Below are 22,815 nucleotides of genomic sequence, written 5' to 3'. Positions count from 1 at the left end.
ACAGTGAATGGCATGTTGACTGCGGCCACCATGCTGGACAGCACGTTAACTACAGCCTACGTGCTGGACGACAGATCTTCAGAACTCAAACCTTGCATTTAAGTGGTATGATGTAACCTCATCCTAATTTTCAAAATACTTTTAAAAACAAGTGCTTGGACTAGTGAGATAGCTCAGCAAGTAAAAACTTCCCATGAGAGCCTGAAGACTTGAGTTTGATCCTGGAAACAACAGTAGAAGGGAGAACTGGTTCCCAAAGTTGTCCGCAGAACACACATGCACTCAGATATATGCATTGTGGACATACACAATAGCCATAAACAAACTAAAATTTTAAAGAAAAATGAAAACTATCTGTCTTACTTGCTGGTAGAGGAAACTGAGACTCAAAGCAGCTCTGGTCACTTCCTCAAGGTCATGAACCAGCCAGCAGCAGGGTGTCATGGTCAGTGCCTCCCTCCCATTCTCTGCTGTGCCTCAGAACATTTCCCAGCTGTTTTTGCCTACTGTCTGTTTTTCGAATCTGTCTGTCCTGTTCTGTGGATTGTAAGCTCTGGGAACTGGCACCACTTGTATTTCTGCTACCCACAGAGTCTAGCACCATTTCCAGTTCTAAGAAGCTGCTAAGCCAATGCCAGATAACTGAAGATGCTGTCTTCCCAGGTTATCTGCAGACCGCACACCCTCTGTCCTGGAGAAAAGGCACCAAGTTTGCAGTAAGATGATTTTCTCTGTGGACTCAACAACCAGAGAGTAGACAGATGAAAAAGCACATTGGGATTTTTTGTTGTTGTTGTTTGTTTGTTTAAAAAAGATTTATTTTATTTTTATGTATGTGTGTGTCTGCTTGCCTGCCTATCTGCCTGTCTGTCTGTGTGTCTCTGTGTGGCTATACATGTGAATGTAGGTACTTGTGGAGGCCAGTAGAGGGCATCAGATCTTCTCAAGCTGTAGTTACTGAACCTTGTGAGCTGCCCAACACGGGTGCTGGGAGCTGAACTATGGTTTTCTTGAAACAAGTGCTCTTAAATGCTGGGCCAACTCTCCAGCCCTGATGAAACTATTTATTATTATTATTATTATTATTATTATTATTATTATTATCATCATCATCATCATCATCATTATTATTTTAAAACAGAGGAAATAAGCATCCTGCCCACCTTTTCTCCCCTCCCCAGATGATCATAATAAACGATTGACCTCTGTTTCTCAAGAATATTTTTATGAAACAAGATGAGATGGAAATCTTAAGTGTCTTGAGAATGGACCCAAATCTAGCTGACGCTGGTATAATGAAATGTTTTAGAGAATTAAATTAGAAGTCACTGCCTTGGGCCAACTGTGAGCCACACTTGGTTTTCCATTAGATTTTCTTAGCAAACCTGTGACATTTGAACCAAGAAAATCCTGACAAAGAGCCCTCTGAGCTTGGCTTAGGCACCTGTGAAATAAAATAATGCTTTTTTAAAAAGTAAAATGGAAAATAAGAAGATAATCTGGTCTCCAGGCCCCAAGTTCAATATTCTTTCTGTCCTTATCTTTTCTCCCAGGAGCAAACAGACTCACTAATGTTCCCAGGGTGAGACAGGTCCTAAGGACACCAGGGTCAAGGGCTTCGCGACGACACCCCAAGGGCGCGAGGACACTACTGCTTTTGCCAGTGAAGCTTCCTATATTTACAGGAAACAGACACTCTTACGTAAAAGGCTGGGATATAGCTGGAGTTTGTTTAAATTTATTTGACAGCCTGGGTAGGAAGCAGTTCATAGCCACTAGCAGCTGTGCTGGGTTGCACCTGGATCCCACCCTCCTTCCTGGGTCCCTCCTCGGGAAAATGGTACGGCGAAAAGGGAGATGGATCTCTGTTTAAGATCATTGCTTTCCCATCACTTTCAAACACAGCGACCGGACATCCTGGATAAATGAACGGGGGAGAAAGGGTGCTTGCTTTTGACTTTGTCACTAGGCAGCTGCACAGCAACAACACCCCAGCTGTAACTCTTGGTGGAGCACAGCCGTGGCCTCTCCCGTCATGGAGTTGTTTGGTGGGCTACGTGTGCCCAGGTCCGATGAGAGCTCAAGGGGACAGTCTGGCCCCACCGCTCTCAGGGGCGCACACAGCACTGCCTTGTTCAGCCTTCCTGAAGGACTCCAGACTTCTTGGTTTTATCTCATGGGAAAGTCCCCGCAGGGAATTTCGGAGAAATAGTGTTTTCTTTGGATTTTTGCAGCAGAGGGAGCCCAAGGCTGTGAAGGCTGCTGGATTAGGCTTTAAAGTGATCCAGAAGGGACGATAAACTTCAAATCAGCCGCATTAGCAGCAAATTGTGTAATGGAAATTAATTTTTATCAGCCGAATTGCTGCAGCGCGTGCAAGAGGAAGGACAGACATTTTTGTTTGTTTGTTTGTTTGTTAAAATCCATGTCAGGAATCACAAAGACTTCCAAGTGGCTTTAAAGTCTCTTTTGCTTGTAGCTTTTCTCTGTTTTTATCCTTAGTTGTCTTAAGTTTTGATCTGTTCAACATGTTTTTGCCTATTTTCATGACACACTTTTCTTCTGCTGCTAATAATCTGCAGAAATGTATATCATATGTTTTAGAATTTACATGGCATTTAGTCTTACTTTTACTTTTTTTTTTTTTTGAAATTTATTACCTCTATTTATTTGTGTGTGTGAGTTGATTCTCTCCTCCCACCATGTGACTCCCTGGTGATCAGTCTCAGGTCATCAGGCTACGGGGTGTGTGCCTCTACCTGCTGAGCCACCTCACCCCTGCTTCTGCTTTTAATTTTTCTGAACGTGGGTGAGCAGGTAGGTGTGTACACCTATGTTGAGACCAGTGGAGCCTTGGGTGTTCTTCAGGTGACTTCCTGGCTTTATTTCTCTTAGAAAACATTTTTATCATTAATTTTTATTTGGTATATTTGGGGTTTGGTCTGCATGTCTGTCTGTGTGCCATGTGTGTGCCTGGTGTCTGTGGAGGTCAGAAGAGGGGGTCAGGTACCTGGAACTGGAGCTAAGGACAGTAGTGGGTTGCCACGTGGGTGCTGGAAATTGAACCCCAGGTCCTCTGCAAGAGCAGCAGGTCCTCTTTACCCCGAGCATCTCTCCAGCCTGTTTACCTTGGTTTTTGAGACTTGACCTGGTGCTCATGGGTCCAGCCAGGCTGGCCAGCCAGGAAACCCCCGGGAACAGCCTGTTTTCACCATCCCAGCTCTGGGATTTCACGTGTGTACCGTGTTACCTGGCTGTTTTTAAGTATTTTATTGTTTGAAATGATGGCAAGTTCTGTCCCTCTTGCTATCTTATATAGCCATAGCCATATGCCCACCCAGATACCTGCTCCTTCCCCTGACTGAACAACATGATTCCATCACTTTAAGGACATTGCATTGATTAACTTTCTGCCTTTGGGATCCACGCAGCTTGCATGAGATATCGATAATTTGCTCTTTTCGATGAGATGTGGGTATCTGATATATAGGCTCTATTTCCTTTCCTAACTAAAGTAATGGTTTCCTCTTACCCAGTCTTTCTTGTCTTGGCAACTAGCTCTCCCCACTTTCCTCTCATGGTTACTTCTGGTTTTGTTGGCTGGTCCCTACTTCACCTGTCCTAGTGGATGAAGATGTCCTGATGCTGAGTGGGAACTCGGCATTCGGAAGGTACAATGGGAAGGCTGGCTATGGAGCACACACATGTGTTGGGGGATCGCAACGAATTCTGGGGACTCATCTGACCTGCAGGCTCGATTTGAAGGTGACTGAATCTCTGATGGCGGGAAAAACAAGGCTCTTCCTCATTTTTCTTTTTTCCAGAAAGTTCTATTGGTCCTGATGCTTCATTATAGCTATTATGTTAAAGATTAAGTGACAGACCCCTCAAAACTCATCTAGTGAAGTCCTGACTCCAGTGTGACTGTGGAGAGGAACTTTATGGAAGTGATGAAGGTTAAAAGAGGTCACAGGGATGGAGCCCAAATCTCATAGGATTATTGTCCTTAAAAATAAGAGATACAGAGTATTTTTCTGACCCATCTCTTCTCTCGGATACAGCAAGGTGCCTATATACCTCCTATGAAGAAGGCCAGCACCAAGACTGACCCCGATGATCCTTGAGCTTGGATGTCTAACTTGGTAAGAAATAAATGTCTGCTATGTGAGACACATCCATATTTCAGTGTGCAATAAGTAGGGCTTGCTGGGGCGGGGGAGGGGTGAGGACTGATCTGTGTGCATTTAAACACTGCCTCTGACACTATGTCAAGCAGTTAGGAAACAATGAGAGGGAAATGTCACCCGATCAGTCTGGGTACAATGTGTTACAGCAGCCGGAGCTGACGTGTTCAATTCATGTTGAGCGCTTCATACAGCCACGTGTAAAATAAATGTCCCGGTTGTCACGAAAGCTGAACTTGCCTTCCGTAAGTGGGACTTTGCATTGGAATCCCACTAGCTTCTTTTTACTGCTGTCCTTTTTTTTAAACCTAGCTAATTTTTAAATTAGCTTTCATTATCCATGTGTTTTGTTTGCTCATTAAAAGTGAATTTAATTGGCCATTCAGGGAGTTTTCTAAGCTTGGTGCTTGTTTGGCTCCGAGTCAGAAGGTGCAAGCTGCATGGAACAGGCTCTGGTTTTAAATACCTATTCCATTAACCCCAGGCCGAGTTTCCTATGGGGCTTTGTCAACACCTCTCAGATTCACGATCCCGATTCCCCGAGAGAGCTCTGGAGTCGTCTCAAAATTTCTAATACCTCAGACAAGCTGTCACTTGCCTTAGGGACATAAAAGTATAAAGCCCTTTAGATTTAATCCTAAATAGTTTTTAAGAGAAAAATGCTGACTAGTGAAAGATAAGCCTGGAAATCCCTTATTCTCTGTTTCTCTCTCCCTCCCTGCCTTCTCTATTTTTCTTCCTTCCTCTCTGTTCTCCTTTCTCCCTCTCTTCCTTCCATTCTCCTCTTCTTCTTCTTCTTCTTCTTCTTCTTCTTCTTCTTCTTCTTCTTCTTCTTCTTCTTCTTCTTCTTCTTCTTCTTCTTCTTCTTCTTCTTCTTCTTCTTCTCCCTCCTCCCTCCCTCCCTCCCTCTCTCCCTCCCTCCCTCCCTCCCTCTCTCTCTCTTTCTTTCTTTCTTTTTGGTATTGGGAAGGAAACCTAGAACTTCTGTAAGCGTAGAAGCTGTACCCTGTCCATGGAAATGCTTCCAAACTTTTGGTTGAAAACTCATTAATAGGGGTTGGAGAAATAGCTTTTGATTAGTAATGCATAATGGACTCATCAGGCCATACACACACACACGCACACACACACACCAGACGTGTATGTATAACAATAATAATTAAAGAGAGGAAGAGTCTGTGAATTCAGGCTCAGTTGGAAACCTTGCCACAAAATTAAGATAAATCTCTTATTATTTAATTATTATAAATCTACCATATCTAAATGATTATAATAGAGAATTAATAATATTTAAATATCCTATCATAGCATATTATCTCTACCTACCTATATCATCTGTATCTATATCTAGAGAACAAGGATGCAGGCAACCTCAGCATGGCTGCAGTCCCATCTCTACAGTCCAGAAGCCCACCATGACCTCTGAGCAGAGGTGGGCGGTAGTCTTGCATCAACGTTAAGACTGACATGCTAACTGGAGCCCAGGGTTGCCTGCTTTTGTTTCTCAATGGAGATGACAGAGATGGTGTCTGGAACTTTAGAGGTTTGCTTTCAGCAGCATGAGTGGGGAGGTCTGCATGCTGTTAGGGATGGGTGGATTGCTGGCCCATAGGGCATTATATACAAGAGACAAAGATTGCTGTAAGTCACACACTGTGACTGCTTAAAGAACTAACTACCCTTCCACCCCAGGGCCACCAAGGCTTCCTCCACCCAGATCCACCAAGGCGTCCTCCACCCAGATCCACCAAAGTTTTTTTGGGATTTCTTTTATAAATGGTGAAAAGAGGGTTTATTTTACTTCCTTCTTCTTCCTCTTCTTTCCCCTCAACCATCCTCTACGTCTTTTTTGAAACAGGGTCTCACGTAGTCATATAGCCTGGTCTGGCCCCCATGAACTCCTGATCCACCTACCTTGTAAGCCACCATGCTTGCCTATAAATATTAGTTTTTTGTTGGTTTGTTTTGTTTTTTGATCATGGCTGTTTTAATTTTCAAAGCTAAATTTTCTTCTTATTTTAATTAGTATAGAAAATAATGGAATCATTGTGACGTTTTCAGACATATGTAACATCATGCTTAGTTCATATGTGTGCTCCTATTATCCTTCTTTTTTCACTCTTCCCTTTCTGGTTCATTTCTTGCCTCCCTTCCAATAGTTTTCCTTTTATTTTTAAACACACACACACACACACACAATCTAGAATCTGCCTATGAGAAACAACATGAGTCATGGGTCTTTTTCCCCCTCCTCCTTACCCCCCCCCCCCGTCTTGATCCCCTGACTTTGATACCAGAGCCCGTAGCATCAGTGTTTCAGCTGAAACACAGACAGCAACATCCCTTTAAACCCTTCACTACATGCTGTAGTGTTTGGTCATGTCTGAGTCAGGACCTGGGAGCAAATGGGACTACTGAGCAGAACCTAGCACCAATTTTATGAATCCTCTTTTATGGCCATTTTCTTTTTCTGTTTCTTTTCCATTTTTGCTTTTTCAAAGCTAGGAGTCAAACTCAGAGTCTTGCCCACTTGAGGCAAGCACCTTCCCAGGGCACTACCCGAGGCTTTGACTTTAATTTCTTACCTTCACTAAAAGATCCTTGGCCTCCTTTTCCAGCCATCGCGGGTAAAAGGGATTGTCCATGCGGATGGAGTGGAAAAGCTCCTCTTCGTCCTGGCCGTGGAAAGGTGACTGGCCAATCAGCATCTCGTAAAGGAGGACCCCGAAGGACCACCAGTCAACAGAATGGTTGTATTTCTGACCCAGCAAGATCTGCACGACCAACAGGCAGAAGCATCATTAATATTCGAGACTGATGACTGATAATGTTTCCAAGTCTGGAGATAGATGACTGGCTGTGATAGCCTGTAGTCTAGACTGAGAGCGGTATCTTCTGGCCTGCTGATGACTGGTAAGAGATGGCTACATCGTGCCCAAGCTTCTGAGTGAAAGTAGAGACTCACACTCATTTTTATTTTGTATTTTTCTCCTCTGGCTTTGAGTGTAATGACTAAACCAAGTCTGTAGCTTTCATTTTTCCATCTGGGCTGTGAGGTTCTTGGGGGGCAGGGACTGTATCCTACAGAGCTGTCTTGAGCCTAAATCCTCCATTACCTTTGATGCGGTCAGCTAAATGAAACCTATGTGTTTTACTGGCTTCTGTTCTTCCAACTCTGCTTAAAACCACCAAGGTAATGGAGTACACAAAATCCATTCCATCTGATGACATCTTTAAAACAGCCAGTCACAACTGTTCATGTCAAGAGTCACATGACTGGCCGCTGGGATGCAGAATCAAGTCATGTGACTATTATGAGAGAGGTCAGCAAGACTCACTATCATGAGAGAGGATAGCAAGACTCTTCCAACCCAGAAGTCAGATCAGAGACTCCTCACACACCTACAGCTAAGGACAGGTTCTGAGAACAGATTTGGTCTGTCTTCCAAAGCGGAGAATATAAAAGTAGAAATTCTACCTAACTTAAAACACTAAATCTATCCTTTTATCAGTTTATATTTTGTGACAATAAAGATGTTGTCCCTTGACTTCCAGCAGCCCCTTCTGCTGCTGGAATGCCAAGGATGTGCAAGCTGCCAAGGCTGTGCAAGTCATTGTGTCACTGCACAGCATCCTAATGCTGGCAAGCACTGCAAAAACAGTGCGCAGTGGGATCCATGACTGCATGAATGACTGAAGAGGATGCGGCAGTGGATGTATTAACAAAATCAATGAAGCCAGTGAGTTTAAGAGACATGGGCACTCTGTTTAATATAGCACTGTTTATGGTGACTAAGAGAGAGCGTCAGCCAAAGATCCCATCCATGAGATGAATGCACAAAGAAACTGTGATACTTAGACACAGCAGGATGCTATCCAACCATGCAAAGCCCCACATGCTCTGCATGGGCTGGATCCCTCACTGCACAGCTCGAGGAAGCCCCCTTACCCCTCCAGAACCTTCCTTGTTAGAAAGGGTGTTCATGCTTGGCTACCTATTAAGGCTGTAATAACAGGGTGATTCCAGCGTCCTATAAAAAGTAGGGCCTGGAAATTGCTGTAAGTGCCTTGCTGAACAGCTGCTTGGATAAACTTTATCCCCGTGCATGAAAGCAAAGATCATTTAGCAAACAGAATTTTGCAATCTGCCACCATTTATAAACTGCTATTTGATAGCTGTAATTTAATATGGAAATATAAAAGCTCACATTAAACTTGACAAACAAAAAAGTCAACTACATTTGTCTTAATGACCCAGAGAGAGTGACGAAGAAGAAAAGATGCACCATTAATTTGTACAATCAGTTGGTTCAGCCCTACATAGACACAAAGGGTATTAGGCACCAGGCTCACACGCAATTCCCAAGACAAGCCACAAGGTGGTGCCAAAGCAACCAGAACTGTTGCGGAACGACAAACATCTCCGTAAACAACTTCATTTTGGAGGAACAAATGAAAAGGAATTTGGAGGCCAGGATACAGCTGTCACAGAAATTAGAGCATTGAGGCTAGGTGATGTTAGTTAAAGTAAACACAGTCTTACGTTAGGAGGGAGGAGCAAAATGCTAATCCACAAAGGGAACAGGCGGTTCAAGAAGGAACGCTAACAGCCACCAGGTGTTTTTTTGTACATTATGTCTTTGTTTCTAAGAATACCCAGGACCTCTGCTGCTATCCCTGGAGGGTGACGACTGGACTTAGAGGGCTGTGGTCCTTATTTAAGGTCTCGTAGTGAGTTGAGAGCTGGTTCTGAAGTCCAGTCTCCGAGTATTTCAATCACAGTTAATACTGTCTTCTGGTATTTATCACTTCCCACATGCTTCTTTGCACACTATTCTGTGACGGGCAGGGCAGTGGAGCTGTGCCAGGTTGAGGGTCTGTCCCCTTTCCTAGCTCTGCCTTTCTCCAAGAACTGAGACTCAACAATTTCAAAGTGGAGAAACTAGCCAAGTAATAATGATAATAATAACGGCTTTGTCACTGTCTGACACAGACCCTCTTTGTCCCTTGTAATGGGTGACAGTAACAGCTCCTTGGAGCAAGCGTGTTAAGGAGTGTACACTCCTGAGTGGATGATGAATAGCTCCTGATAACATGTAGTTCGTTCGTGAACACAAGGATCTAGCACACAGGACATTTGGGCTAGAGGTAGAGCTTAAGTAAATGACAAGATTATAAATACGTAGGCGGTAGGAGATGGTGGTGGCACCGTCGCTTTCAGACAGCTTGTTTATCAGCAGTGTGTGAAGCTAAACCAGGGGCTTCATTAACTGTGCTTTGGGCCAAAAAGAAGCTTCCTTTCAAAAAAAAAGTCTTAAAAACAGTGCTTTGGACAATGGACTTGCATCTGCTATCATCAGTGATAGTCTTTGCTAACTCTTGATTATATATTGTTTCTTATTGTACTTGCTAGGAGTCTTTATCAGTCGCCACAATACTGTGAAAACCAAAAATTTGAAGAAAATTGAAGACCTTTCAATGCTCAGAGACCTAGAGTATTAAACCAAGATTTTTTAAAAAAATAAATAAATAAAAAATTACAGTTATTTAGTGTGTGTGTGTGTGTGTGGGGGGGAACATGTGTTTGCCATGGCACATGTGCGCATGTCAGAGGGCAACTTTCTAGGAGTCTGTTCCTTCCATCACGTGGGGCCTAGGGATGGCTCTCAGGTTGTGAGCCCTGGAAGCAAATGCCTTTACCTGCTGAGTCATTTCACGGATCCTTAAACCAAGACTGTTTTTTAAAAATTTATCTCCTAAGTATAGTCTTCACCATCAACAAGGAAATTCCTCTTTATGGCAGATGGAGAGACAATTACAGAAAAACAATCAAGCCTGGAGTGTGGAGCCCAGACCCAGCTGAGGCTTCTGTAACTTGACTCCCACACCTAAGGCTCAGGGATCAGGGCCAAGGAGAAGAAGGACTGGAGGAGCCAGAAGAGCGGGGAGTTTGCTGCAACACTGTCTCTCCTCAGAGTGTCAGAAGCTACACCCGTGAAGTTTCGCTAATGTGACTGTCTAAACACAAGCTGGACAATGGCCAAACCAATAGCCATGCTAACGTGCACAGGGGGAAGCTCATGAGGCCTCAACCTAAGCAACTAAGGAATGCAGAGAGCAAGAGAAATCGTCTGACCCAGGGAAGAGCCACCAACTGGTTATCTGCTACCAAATGGTTAGCCCTGAAAACATAAACACAAGTGATATCATAAAGACTGAACAGGTTGTACTTATGTATTTAGGAACACACACACACACACACACACACACGCATGCATGTACGTATGCACACCACTACCACCAGCAGCATCAATTACAACAATTAATGGAAAAAGAAAGCAAGGAGGAATATAGGGAAGGTTGGAGGAAAAAGGGAAGGGGATTATGTACATTATATTAAATCTCAAAAAGAAAAGAAATAATTTTAATAAGGTATTTGGTCTCCTAATTTTCATGACATATACTTACTTTTTACTATTAAGACAGAGGAATTAAGCTACTTAGCACCCGCTTTTGTCTCATTCTTAATTCACTTTGCTCTTACACATTTTAGACATGTTTTTAACACTTAGACCACGTTAGTTGGCAGCAATGCATGACATTCATATGTAATGTAGACACACACATATCTTCAGGGTGCTTGTTTAACTGCTCAAGAAAGAACAAAACCTTTTTTTTTTTTCAGACAGGGATGGACAAGAACAGACACAAAGATATTTAGACATCCTAAGATGGAGGTAAAAGAATTGGAGGCGTCTCATGTGGTGAGGGTGAGGGTTGGATGGAGCCAGGGGTGGGCATGGGTGTGGAGGAGGTCGGTGTGGGGCAAGGAAGACACAGAGACTAACACAACATATCTGAGCTGAGTCCACACAGTTTGGGGATAATCACCAGAGGGGCTCAGTGCTGAATGGGCTCCTCTTTGAGGTCTCCTTCGCTTGTGCCGTAATTAGCTTTGGCTTCCCCTCAAGCTAAAGCTGCATTATTGCACCCCTACACAGACAGTATCTGTGCTCACACGCAGGTTCTATATCAGAAAGGGAGCACAGCAATGAACTGGACAGTTAAAATACCCACCATTTCCCGAAGAACAGCCACTATCCGAACCTTTCAATGAGGTTAAATTAAAATGAAAACCATGGTAGTGGAGTGAAAGCAGCTTGGTTCTTAGCCCCAGCTGCCATGGTTGATTGTGGGACTATGGGATCTGCTGCTGACATCGCTTTACCAGGGAAATCAGAGATCTGTCCTTACTAGACAATCGTCCCCCATTCATAAGTTCATTCATTCATTTATTCGTTAATTAATTTATTCATTCATTAATTTATTCATTTATTCACTTTAAAAGGCTAATTTGGCTCATCTTACTGTGTCAGTCTCCTCACTGAGTAAAAGGGAAGATCACCCAAATCTATCCATGAGGGGAACTGGCGAGATGTCCCTCAGAGTCTCAAGCCATTTGAATGCTCTGGGGGCACTGTTTGGTGAGGCTTAGGTGTGGCTTTGCTGAGGAAGTGTGTCCCTGAGGGTGGGCTTTGAGGTTTCGAAAGTTTTCACCACTCCCTGGACTTCCTGCTTGCTGTTTAAAATGTGAGCTCTCAGTTGCCGTTGCCGCTGCCGTACTCCCCCTCTGAAACGGTGATGGACTCTTCTCCCCCTAGAACTGCAAGCCCAAATAAACCCTTCCTTCTACAAGTTGCCTTGGTCATGGTGTTTTATCGAAGCAGTAGAAAAGGAACTAATATATAGTGTGTGTGGGGCTTACGTGCAGATGCAAATGCAGGTGTGTGGGTGTGTGCAGCCATGATGGTGTATGTAAGACATTGAGTAGCCTGCTGCTTAACTCTCTACCTTATTCCTTGAGACAGGGACTCTCACTGAATTTGGAGCTAGGCATGTAGTCAGCAAATCCTGGGGACTGTCCCGTCCCTACCTTCCAAAGCTCTGAGGTTATAGGTGTACATGGCCATGCCTAGCTTTTTAGGTGGGTGCTAGGAGATTTGAACTCAGGTCCAGGTGCTCACATAGGAAGATTCTTGTCCATTGTGTCTTTTCTCCAGATCTTGAACAATTTGAGTTATTATAACAATGGAGGAAGCTGGCTGGAGGGTGCAGGTGTTTCTGTGCTACTTTTAGAACTTCTTACAAACATATCATTACTTCAAAATTTAAAAAGCATCTTAAAAGCAAGCAACAGTACCAGACTGCAGAGCAAACAAGCAGCTGCACAGGGGACTGAAAGATAAAAATAAAATAAATGCAACAGCGCCAGATATTCCGTGCTATAACAAGGACCGCACAGTGTGGCGGTCTCTTATCTCCCTGGGGTGGCAGCTGGAGGAGAAGCCCCCCCCCCCAAAGTGGGAAAGTGAGTTTAACTGAAAGAGAAGATGCCTCCTGAGAAAATGCTGGTCATAAGATCACCAGGAACTCGTACTATTTTATGGGATTAGAATGAGGCGTAGTTTTTAGAAGCTCCACTATCCTTTAAAGCTTTTTAAAGCAATGAATAATCATAAAGAGTAATAGATTTCATTATGAAACTGTCAGACATGTAGATGCTCCCTCCTTTAACGCTTCAATAACACCACAAGTCAGAGTTATCCTCGCTGTAGAGAAGCACCCACACTCAGAAATGGGGGTGAGAGGTGCTGCCAGCCCTTCCGCCTTCCCCTTCTATCCAGGTGTTCTGACCCCACCTTTAAACTTGATTTAGGTGGAGCACTGCTTCTTCCTGGCTCTTTGCCAGGTGTCCCTTCAGGTGGGAACGAAGAGATAATTTTTAAGGCTGGGGTGGTTGAGGCCCCTAATGCAAAGGGAGTCTAGATCTCTGGCCATGGAGGGATGTCATTACTAGAGGTAACACTTTCTATAAAACTCAAAAGACCCAGATGCATATCTACATCTGGAAAACACTCCGCAGACCAAACCACACTGAACCTCAGGGGAGGAGCCCCTTGGCCTCAGCACAGAGGCTGGGAGAGGACCACCCAGGCAGTGTGTCCTTACCTCCGGCGCGATGTAGTCAGGAGTCCCACAGAAAGTATTTGTCTTCGCATCTCCTAGCATGTTCTCCTTGCACATCCCAAAATCTGCTATTTTGATATGCCCATCTCTGTCTAGCAGGATATTATCTAGCTTCAGGTCCCTGGAACACAAAAGCAAAGTGAAATCTCACTTGAATAAACACAGGTTTGTTAAAATGAAATTCTCATGGGGGTATGGTAGCTTGTGCCATCACAGCTCGGGGGAGAGCTTGAGGGGAGGCTGTGCTGCCACCTCTGGACCAGACATGGCTCTTCTAAGTGGCTCATTGCCTGCTGTCAAATGTCCCGCCTCCCCATATCAGTAGCTCATGTTTAGGGCTTCTCTTGAGGCCCTTGCTGCCCTGGCCATCTGGTTTGGGACAGATACCGCAACAGATCACCATATCTTCCACGCCTTCTGAATACTTGTTGCACCTTAGGGGCTCGATCCATATTTCCTGTGTGGATATGTCAGCAGGAGAGTGAGAACATCAATGTCCCATGTGGCTGTCTCAGCTGGAGAGAGGCTATATTAGTGTCCCGAGTCATTGCTCCAGTGGCAGTTCTGACAACACATGATGCACTCACTGGTATTTATGGAATCACTTCACTATCAACCAATGGTTATTAGCTGTGAAGCGCACCTGAGTAACTGTTTTAACTGCTAGCTCCACTTCCTGCGAGAGCAAGCTGATGAGAGAAGCAGAGTGGAACCCAGCTATGCTGCTGCAGCTGAGGCTTAACAGATGTCCCTGGAGTTGATGTCTTCCATTTGGTCCAGTTTAGTCATCTCTACTACCCACATGACAGCAGTAGTTTCTGTGTGACTGGGAATCCCTAGACATGTCTCAGATTCATGACAGCACCTGCTTCTCTCTGTCCCTGCCACACTTTCACGGTCAAGACAGAAGATGTCTGCTGTGTCTGAGCCTTCTCATTGGACAGTGCTGGTCTTCTGTCTCCTGATGTGTTTCTTAGTGGACCTGGAGCTAGGTTGGTACCCAGCAAGCTCCAGAGAGCCTCCTGCCTCCTCTCCCTCCATCACCGGGATTACAAATGCATGCACCCATACTTGGATTATTTTTTTTTTTGTATGGCTGTTGGAATTTGAACTCAGGTCTCTAAACTTGACTAGTAATCGCTCCTTCCTACCCACTGAGACATCTCATCAACCTCATCAAGTTACTACTGATGTAGTTTCATTTTTTTTTTAACCCTAGGTAAGATAAAGGTTTCTCATGCATGATGTTATTTATCCAGACCACATAGCTAGACAGTGGCCTGGGATGCAAACCTAGTCTATCTCTCTTGCATTCTTTTATACCAAGACCACCTGGTCTTTCTCATCAAACTGGTCTTATGAAACTATACACGGATGTATTTTAACTGATTCTAAAAATAAATGTTCTCTGTGCCTCTGGCTAGGAAAAATAAGCTTCATGTCAAATTCCCAGTCCATTTTTAAAAGCAATACAGATGTTTTTGGGATGGTGGGAAAGAAGGTCTGAGAGACCTAAGGGATGGAAAGGTTCTAAAAGACTTCTTCTTTTTCTCAAAGCTAGAGCTCCATGGAAGTAAGGACTGGAGGCAGAAGAGTAGCCAGGTTCTTTGGAGCCAACTAGAAATACTGTAGAACCCGAAGATCCAGAACATTTCGAGGCAGTCATTTAACTTACTCTTCACTCTAGGTCATCAAGACTCAAGGGAAGCACTTGAGAGTCCAAAGCCACTCTTTGTCACCGTGGCACTTGTGTGTCATTCATAATGGAAAATTCAGTGGAACCCTAACCCTTTGGCATGTGGTCAGTTCTAGAGATCTTCTTTTCAGAAGCCAAGTTACAGTTCACGGTGGACCTTGCAGAGCCTCTTGTTACTAAGCAACAAACAAGGCCCATGATGCCTCTTGCTTATCTCCTGTGCCATCTACTGATACAGGCCACGTGAAAGCATTTGGAAATGGCCTCAGATATGGAAGTGAGGTCTAGTTCCTCATTCAGAAGTACAGCCACTCTTTGTCTCTGATATTCTCAGAATTGAGGTTCTGAATTTTCCTGCCACGTCTGTATATTTTCTGAGTCCCTGGTTTTATATTACATCCAAATTAGCATCTCTTAAGATGCCGCTGTTCCCATGAGAAGGCTCTACCGGATGGTGTTGAAAGACGAACATTATCCCCATCTCATCTCTTCAGTTCTGTGCTGCCCAACCCTGGGCCCTGAACCCATGAATTTAGTTTTGTTCTACAGGAGGCAGTGAGCAGCTCTAAGAGCTAACTGCTTGACTTCCTCCATGTGTGTGGGGTGGGGGCGGCTTCTCTGTAGTCATTTTCTGTATTGAAAATTCTCTTCCCCTTATACAAAACAAAACAAAACAAAACATTACCAAGATAAGACGATTTTGCTTCCGGAGTGCTAGCTGTCTCACAAGGTCTTTTCTTCTCTCTCTCTTTAAAACTGGAGTCCTATTTATCTGAACTTTTTAGTATGCACTGCCTCTATTTGTTTCATGTAATTTTACCCTTCAAGAAAATCTAGAGAGTGCCTTTATTTTGTTATCTTACAGTTTAGAATTCTATATATTTTCTGCCCATCATGGTCTTTAACCATGGACAGTGCATTAGTGGACGTTTATCAGTTCATGATACAGAGTAGTGAATGGTGCCTACCTCATACATATATATTCATACACACACGTAAGCACACACACACACACACACACACACACACACACACCCATGCAGCACATGCATGCATGCACGCATGCATGCAGGAACTCTCTTGCACCAAACTATCCTTGAGTTTTAATCCTCTTGCCTCCAGCCTGTTGACTGCTAGAATCACAGGTATGCACCGCCATGCCTGACTTTGCATGTGCATTTTTAAAATAATAAAACAGAATATAATCCATGTCGTACTCCCTATAATGCTGTGAATGTAACCCATTTAAGAAGAGGAGCATTTACTGATATAGTTAAGTTAAAGGTGTAGAGATGAACTCATCCTGAATTGCATGTGTGGTGAAGGCAGACTAAATTTATCATGCCTACTCTCATCTCACATGGAAGAGACACACAGAGAGAAGGTCCTGGTGGAGACAGAGATTGGAGTGATGTAGCTACAAATGCCTGCAGCCTCTCTGGCTGGGTATGCTGGAGAAGGGTCTTCTCCTAGAACCTTTGATGAAAGGTTCTGCTATACTTTGATTTAAGCCTTCTAGTCTCTAGGACTATAACAGAATGATGTTTTGTTTTTAATGTGCCGCCAGGGTTATGTTAATTTTTTGGGTGGCCTTTCAGAGCTACGAACTGGAGTTTGTAAACAGACCAGTGCAACCCTGTCCCCTAGGAGGGAATGAATAGGCTGACTCTGCCATTTCAGCCACCTACTGGTCAAGTTACACCTGAGCACTTGAAATGTTTCTTAAAACAGGCCAACTTCAGTGTCATCAGCAGCTGAAGTTTGGGGTCCAGCATCCCCATCAACAGCTTGCTGTCTTCACCAAGCAGCATGGGGGATAGGACTGATGGCCTCATCTTGATTTTAATTGTCTTAGGATGCCTCTCAAAGATCTACAATGACCTCACTCAATGAGTCAAATATTCTTCCCTGATTTACGGTACGTAAGACTTAAAACCGTGACTCACACATGTGGATAAAGCCCTAAAATGAGCGTACGCTATTTGTCATAGGAAGACATTTATTGGTCATTTTGTCCTGCACATCCATCAGCATGCCAAGATGGAAGCCTCATGCTGAGTGGGAAAAGAAGCACTGAGGAATATGGATTTCAGTTTATAGGTCCTTATCAACTCTGCAATATCTAATTCTTTCTCTTTCCAAAATTCCTGACTCCCCCCCTTTCACATCCACCTAGTCCACTCATCAATCCATTCATTTATTGATCTGTTCACTCATCCACTTAGCAAGATATTCACTCACCCCATTCATCCACTTTATCAATCTGTCCACATATCCACATACAAACTCTGCAATATTAAGTGCAATGTACTTTATACATTACAGGCATTATGATAAAACTAAAAAAAATGAAAGTTATTATTCTTAACCTACCACCTTTTAGTTAGCTAGAAAAAAAATTCTGAAGAGATAACTCAGTGGTTAATAGTGTTTGCTGCTTATCCAGAGGACCTGAGTTCAATTCCTGGCATCCATGCTGAGCATAACTCAACCACTGGTAACTCCAGCTCCAAAGAATCTGACACTTTCTTCTGGTCTCCTTAGTTACTGTATATATATAGCACACACATATACACCATACATACACACACATCATACAAACACATACCACACACATACATTCACACTGCACACACCACAAACTACACACCCACACACCACACAAGAACACACACACACCCCATATACACACACTTTACACACACACATCACACATACACTACAGAGGCACACACCATACACACATACACACCACACTCACACCACACACATATGCATACCAATCCCATGCACACACTGCACACATACACACACACACACACACCATATAAACACACCATGCACACAATACACACGCCATGCACATACATACACACACCACACACACTACACCCTCACACCACACACATATACACCACACATATACCACACACATATATACACAACACACCCATGCCCACACCACACACATACACACACACCACATATGCAAAAATATACCTTATACACACACCGCACACACCACACACATACAGACACCACACACGCATACACATATACTTTATACACATATTGCACGCACCACACACATACACAACACATGCACACACCACACAATACACACACCACAATGCACACACCTTATACACATACCACACACACCCACACTACACACCCACACATCACATATACACACACATCACATATACACAGACACACATACATACACACACAAAAAACTTAAAAGAAGTTTAAGTTTATATTCTAGAGTGTGCATCTCAAAAACTTGAGTTTTGCGATGCTGCAGAGAGTACCCTCACCAGGACATATCTGGAAATGGAGTGTTCTTATTATATGATTTGTTTTTCTGATAGTAGAACCATATTCTGCAAATACCAAAGCCTCAGTGTTGACCAAGGCTCTATTCAGCCTGCTGTCTGCAAAAAGTCAAGTGTAGGACAATGGAACTTTTAATGGTGACTCCAGGTCATGGCTATCCCAGACCAGGCCCCTGTGTTGGTTACTGGCAGTTCAGCCAACTCCTTCCAGCTCCTTTTCCTCACATCCTCCCTCCCTTCCTCTACAGTGAGTCTGAAAACCGGACATCTGAAAACTAACATTGAAGATTTTATGCTAAATATGGGTCAACTGTGTTTTGAGTGTAGTATAGTATTCATCTAAGAGCTCTGGCAGCAGAGAATGAATTAACACCATGCAAAAGACAAATTTTGAATTTATCGAAGAGGGCGGTTGGAGGTGGTCTGTGTGCTTCTGTAGGGTGTAGTCGTGAGTTTTCATAGATGTTGAAAGAGCTTCCTTCTCTCACACAAAAGGAAACATTACATAAACATTTCCAGGTGACCTAAAACAGAAGGAAGAGGTACAAAAGACACAAAGGATAGAGAAAGCAGAAATAAAGCATCAGAGTTGAAGCAATGGCAGGAAGAGAAGAGGGAAATCCCATGCAAGGGCCAGAAGAAAGAAGGATGAAATAAAACAGAACCTCTGGCTTCTAGGATTAGAATCCCAGGGGGAAGGGTTCTGGGTGGGGCTGTCCTCCCAGGACACTTTTACATCAGTCAACTGTGGTGCTGAAATGAGCGGGGTTGTGGAATCAGCCCAGAGAATGGCTTACCTGTAGACAATTCCTTTGGAATGAAGAAACTGTAGACCAAGGATGATTTCAGCAGCATAAAACCTGTCAGAAAGACAGTCAGGACACAGCATGAGTATAGGAGGAGCAGGGCAAGAGCTCCAAGCCTTGCGATAGTTTATGTATATTCAACTAAATGGCACACATGCGCTTTTGCTGAATTCCAGGCAGGAATATGTTGTCCACTCTGCATGTAACACAAAGGTTCCAGCTCACCTGGTGCCTGCCAGAAAGCGTCATTTAAGAGCTGGTGGATCTGTTGTTTGCTCTTATCTCCTAAACTGCGATGCCCACACTATCTTAAAACCTATGCAAACATGAAATATAATAAATAGTACAGTGTAGTAGGAAAAATAGTTTCCTCCTTTACTTTACATTCTGCCTAGAGCCCACAGAGCCCTGTGCCAGGCCGTTTCCAACATATCTGGCTAGAATATTTTCATATTGATGTTGTTAAGCTTGGGCCAGAGCTATAGACTGAGAGGGGTAAAAGGATATGAGAAGACAGATGGTGGTAAGCTGCTCCTCCTCATCGGTGGTGGCAGCCTTAAAGGAAATGAGGTTATGTCTCTCTAGTGGGATTAAGTCAGACATAAGGGAGAGCTTCTTGGAAGGGAAATTTGCTAGGTCCTAGGAAGAACGCACTTAGGGAACAATAGGGGCAGCAGGTGTTCTAGTTAGCTTCATTCAAGCTTTACAGAACCGTGGGGGACAGAATGACCCCTCTCTCCTCCTCTCTCGTGCGAGTGTGCAATGCCCAGTGACTTCTGCTCAACGGGGCAGAAACCTGATAAAATAATCACAGGTTCTTGACTTAAGGTGCCTGAAGACTCTGGGAGTGGCCAGTGCTCCCTTCTAGAGTTGATAAAACAGCCACAGTGCTGGTTTTTGCAGAAGTTGGTGGACCAAGTCCATCTTTCAGCCCAGTTCTGCCTAAACCATTTTAAATGGTCATGAAGAGGTATATGATAGATTGCTGAGCATCGAGGGAAAAAAGCTAGTATGTAGTTATTTATTGTGTATGCATGCATATATTTATTTATTGTGTATCATGGTGCATGTGTGCGGATTAGAGGACAACCTACGTAAGTCTGGGATGGGACCAGGTCATGAGGCACCATTACCTACTGAGCCATCTTGCCAGCCCTAGTTATCATTTATAAATGATGCTAATTCCACTGCTTATGTTTGCTTGTATGTCACTGTGGGTTTATCAGGAGGGAAGCAGGACCAAGGCTAAGGGAAAAACAACACCTGCAGGTGAGCTGCGGGACACAGCTGGTAGGACCTGCCGTCCTTGGGAACCAGCTGGCTTCACTAGCATCTCCAGCTATTTGATGCCAGAGAAGGGGAGGGTTATTTTCAAACACAGGAAGGGCTGAATGCTTTGTAACTTCCCACCGAGCTTCCCGATGACAGGCTGCAGCTCAGTGCCACCCCCAGGGTCACCTGAGACATCTGGGTTCCATTTCACTGTTCTTTCCAAAGGATACATATTTGCATCTGTGCTCAATGAGTTAGGAACTTGATGGACTGGAGAGGGTTCCTATGAAATGAATGAACTGTTTGATTCATGTTGAACATGAAATAAGACAGGAGTGAATTTCAGTTTTATAAAAATGGGAAATTGTTGGCTTGTTTGACATGATTCCCAAGTATTTACCTTGTTCTGGGACTTAGGCATGCCAAGCAATAAAGTAAGAAAAATAATCTATGAGGGGATTGGAGAGATGGCTCAGTGGTTAACAGTACTTGCTACTCTTTCAGAGAACCCGTGTTCGAATCCCAGCACCCAGAGCAGGTGGCTCACAACTGCCTGGAACTCCAGGTCCAGGGCATCTGACACCTTCCTTTGGACTCCAAGGGCACTGCATGCACATGTGCACAGACACAAATCCAAGCACACACACAATCACAAAAACTAAATGTAAAAGACCACATGAGAAAAGTAATTGTGGGTGGGTGCTGGGTGCACATAAACACCAAGAATACAAGAACGTCCCAAATACCAAGTGAGGCTCTTACGTGGCTCTGGAAAGATCAAATTTGTGGCAACTTTGGATGTGGTACATTAAATCTCCCCCATTGAGGTACTCCATCACGAAAAAGAGGTTTTCCTAGGGGAAAAAACGACCAAACACCAAGTTTTAGCATTGAAAGAAAGAAAAGAAAGTTGACTTTTCAAAGAGATTAGACAATTTTAGAGAAATCAATTCTAGCATGAAATTTCTCTCAGCTGAACTATATTGTTGAACCCCAGGGCATGTGTGGAATCGCCCTGGGAGGATGGTAACACACTAAGCGACCGTGCGCTGTGACCTATCCGACAGGATGGGATCTGTCTGCTGAACTCTGGGCAGTGTGGAGCACTTAGTGGGTGTGGATCACACACTTGCGACAAGAGACAATGTGGAGGATGGTGTCTGGGTCTTCGACGCCAGGAACAGGGTGGGGACCTCCATGTTATATGACGCTCAGCCAACACTCAATGAGTATGCCCTGTGGGTGATATCCCAGGTCTTCCATCAAAGAGTCCTCAGTCTTGTCATCAAATTCGTGTATTACACTCACGTCCACGTCACTCGTGGCAGAGGTAGCCATAGTTTTTGAGCATGTAGCTCCTAGCATAGGATGAGGGCCCTGCCTGGCATTAGCAATCCAGTGCTCATAGAAAGCCTGAGTAATCCTCAGGTGGATTGGTACTGTCGTACCAGCTATCGGAGGTCTCAGATACCAACCAGATCATGTTTCACCAATACCGTGAGACACCATTTCTTCCAGAAAAACAATCACAGCTCTTTGAACACCTGGATGCTTAAGAGGTTTTAAGAGCCACAGCATCACTAACCCATGAAGTGTGGAGACAGCGTGTTTGTGCATGAATTTGCACTTAACCTCAACTGAGTGACTTTTAAAAAAAGCCAGAGTTAACTTTATGTCGGGAACTGAGACTAATTGGGTGTTAAGGTAGACAAGGTAATGGTTCAAAGTGTTCTAGCCTCATGCCAACATTCAATGCCTGTCATCTGTATGGAAGCCCCAGAACGAGAAAAGCTAAATATCATGGCAATTATCTTGATAATTCAAGTAATGTATCCATCCTCTTCTTTCAAAGTTGACTAAGATAAAATTTTTAGATTCCACTACTTGAATTGTAACACACAAATTCTCTCTCTCTCTCTCTCTCTCTCTCTCTCTCTCTCTCTCTCACACACACACACACACACACACAAACTGTTTTTTGGTCTGCTGCACACAAGCCAGAATTGCCAATTCAACCACTGCAATTTAGCCCTGACATTTCAAACAAGTGTGGCCATCTCCCTCATCTGGCGGAACCTGCATTTCCTTGGCACACATTTTCCCCACTGTGATTAATATTTAAACCACTTCCAGCCTTTACCATTTTCACTCAGAACTTTACTGGCCTTGAACAAGCCATGGCACTGGCATCTTTTTCTCTTATGTATGATTAAACTCACATGCCAGGAGCTTGGGGAGACGGCTCAGTGGGTAAAGTCCTTACATTGCATGCAAGTACACAGACCTCAGTTCAAATGCCAGCACCCACGTAAAACAGCCAGACTTGGAGGTATGCATTTGTGATACCAGTGCCACGGAAGTGGAGACGTGTGGATTGCTGGGCTTCCCTGGCCAGTCAGTCTAACTTCTCTGGTAAGCCCCAGGTCCTAGAAAGAGAGAGACCCTGTCTCAAAAACCAAGGTGGGCAGATCCCGAGGAGTGACACATCCGGT

At 44.0% G+C, this 22,815-nt stretch overlaps 1 protein-coding gene across 2 annotated transcripts in view; it reads right to left on the bottom strand.

Annotated features, from left to right (window-relative positions):
• Prkcq (protein kinase C theta) overlaps nucleotides 1-22,815 on the bottom strand; it is a 130,496-nt gene that overhangs the window by 5,186 nt on the left and 102,495 nt on the right. For both annotated transcript variants that reach the window (XM_057788019.1, XM_057788018.1), the window contains exons 13-16: nucleotides 21,086-21,177; nucleotides 19,043-19,105; nucleotides 13,194-13,332; nucleotides 6,770-6,958 (exon numbers count right to left, since the gene is read on the bottom strand). In XM_057788019.1, coding sequence (XP_057644002.1) covers nucleotides 6,770-6,958; nucleotides 13,194-13,332; nucleotides 19,043-19,105; nucleotides 21,086-21,177 — 483 coding nt within the window. The remainder of the gene's footprint in view (nucleotides 1-6,769; nucleotides 6,959-13,193; nucleotides 13,333-19,042; nucleotides 19,106-21,085; nucleotides 21,178-22,815) is intronic.

This window comes from Chionomys nivalis, chromosome 13, assembly GCF_950005125.1.
Source record: "Chionomys nivalis chromosome 13, mChiNiv1.1, whole genome shotgun sequence".
Lineage (NCBI taxonomy): Eukaryota > Metazoa > Chordata > Mammalia > Rodentia > Cricetidae > Chionomys > Chionomys nivalis.
This window is presented reverse-complemented; position numbering and strand designations above follow the sequence as displayed.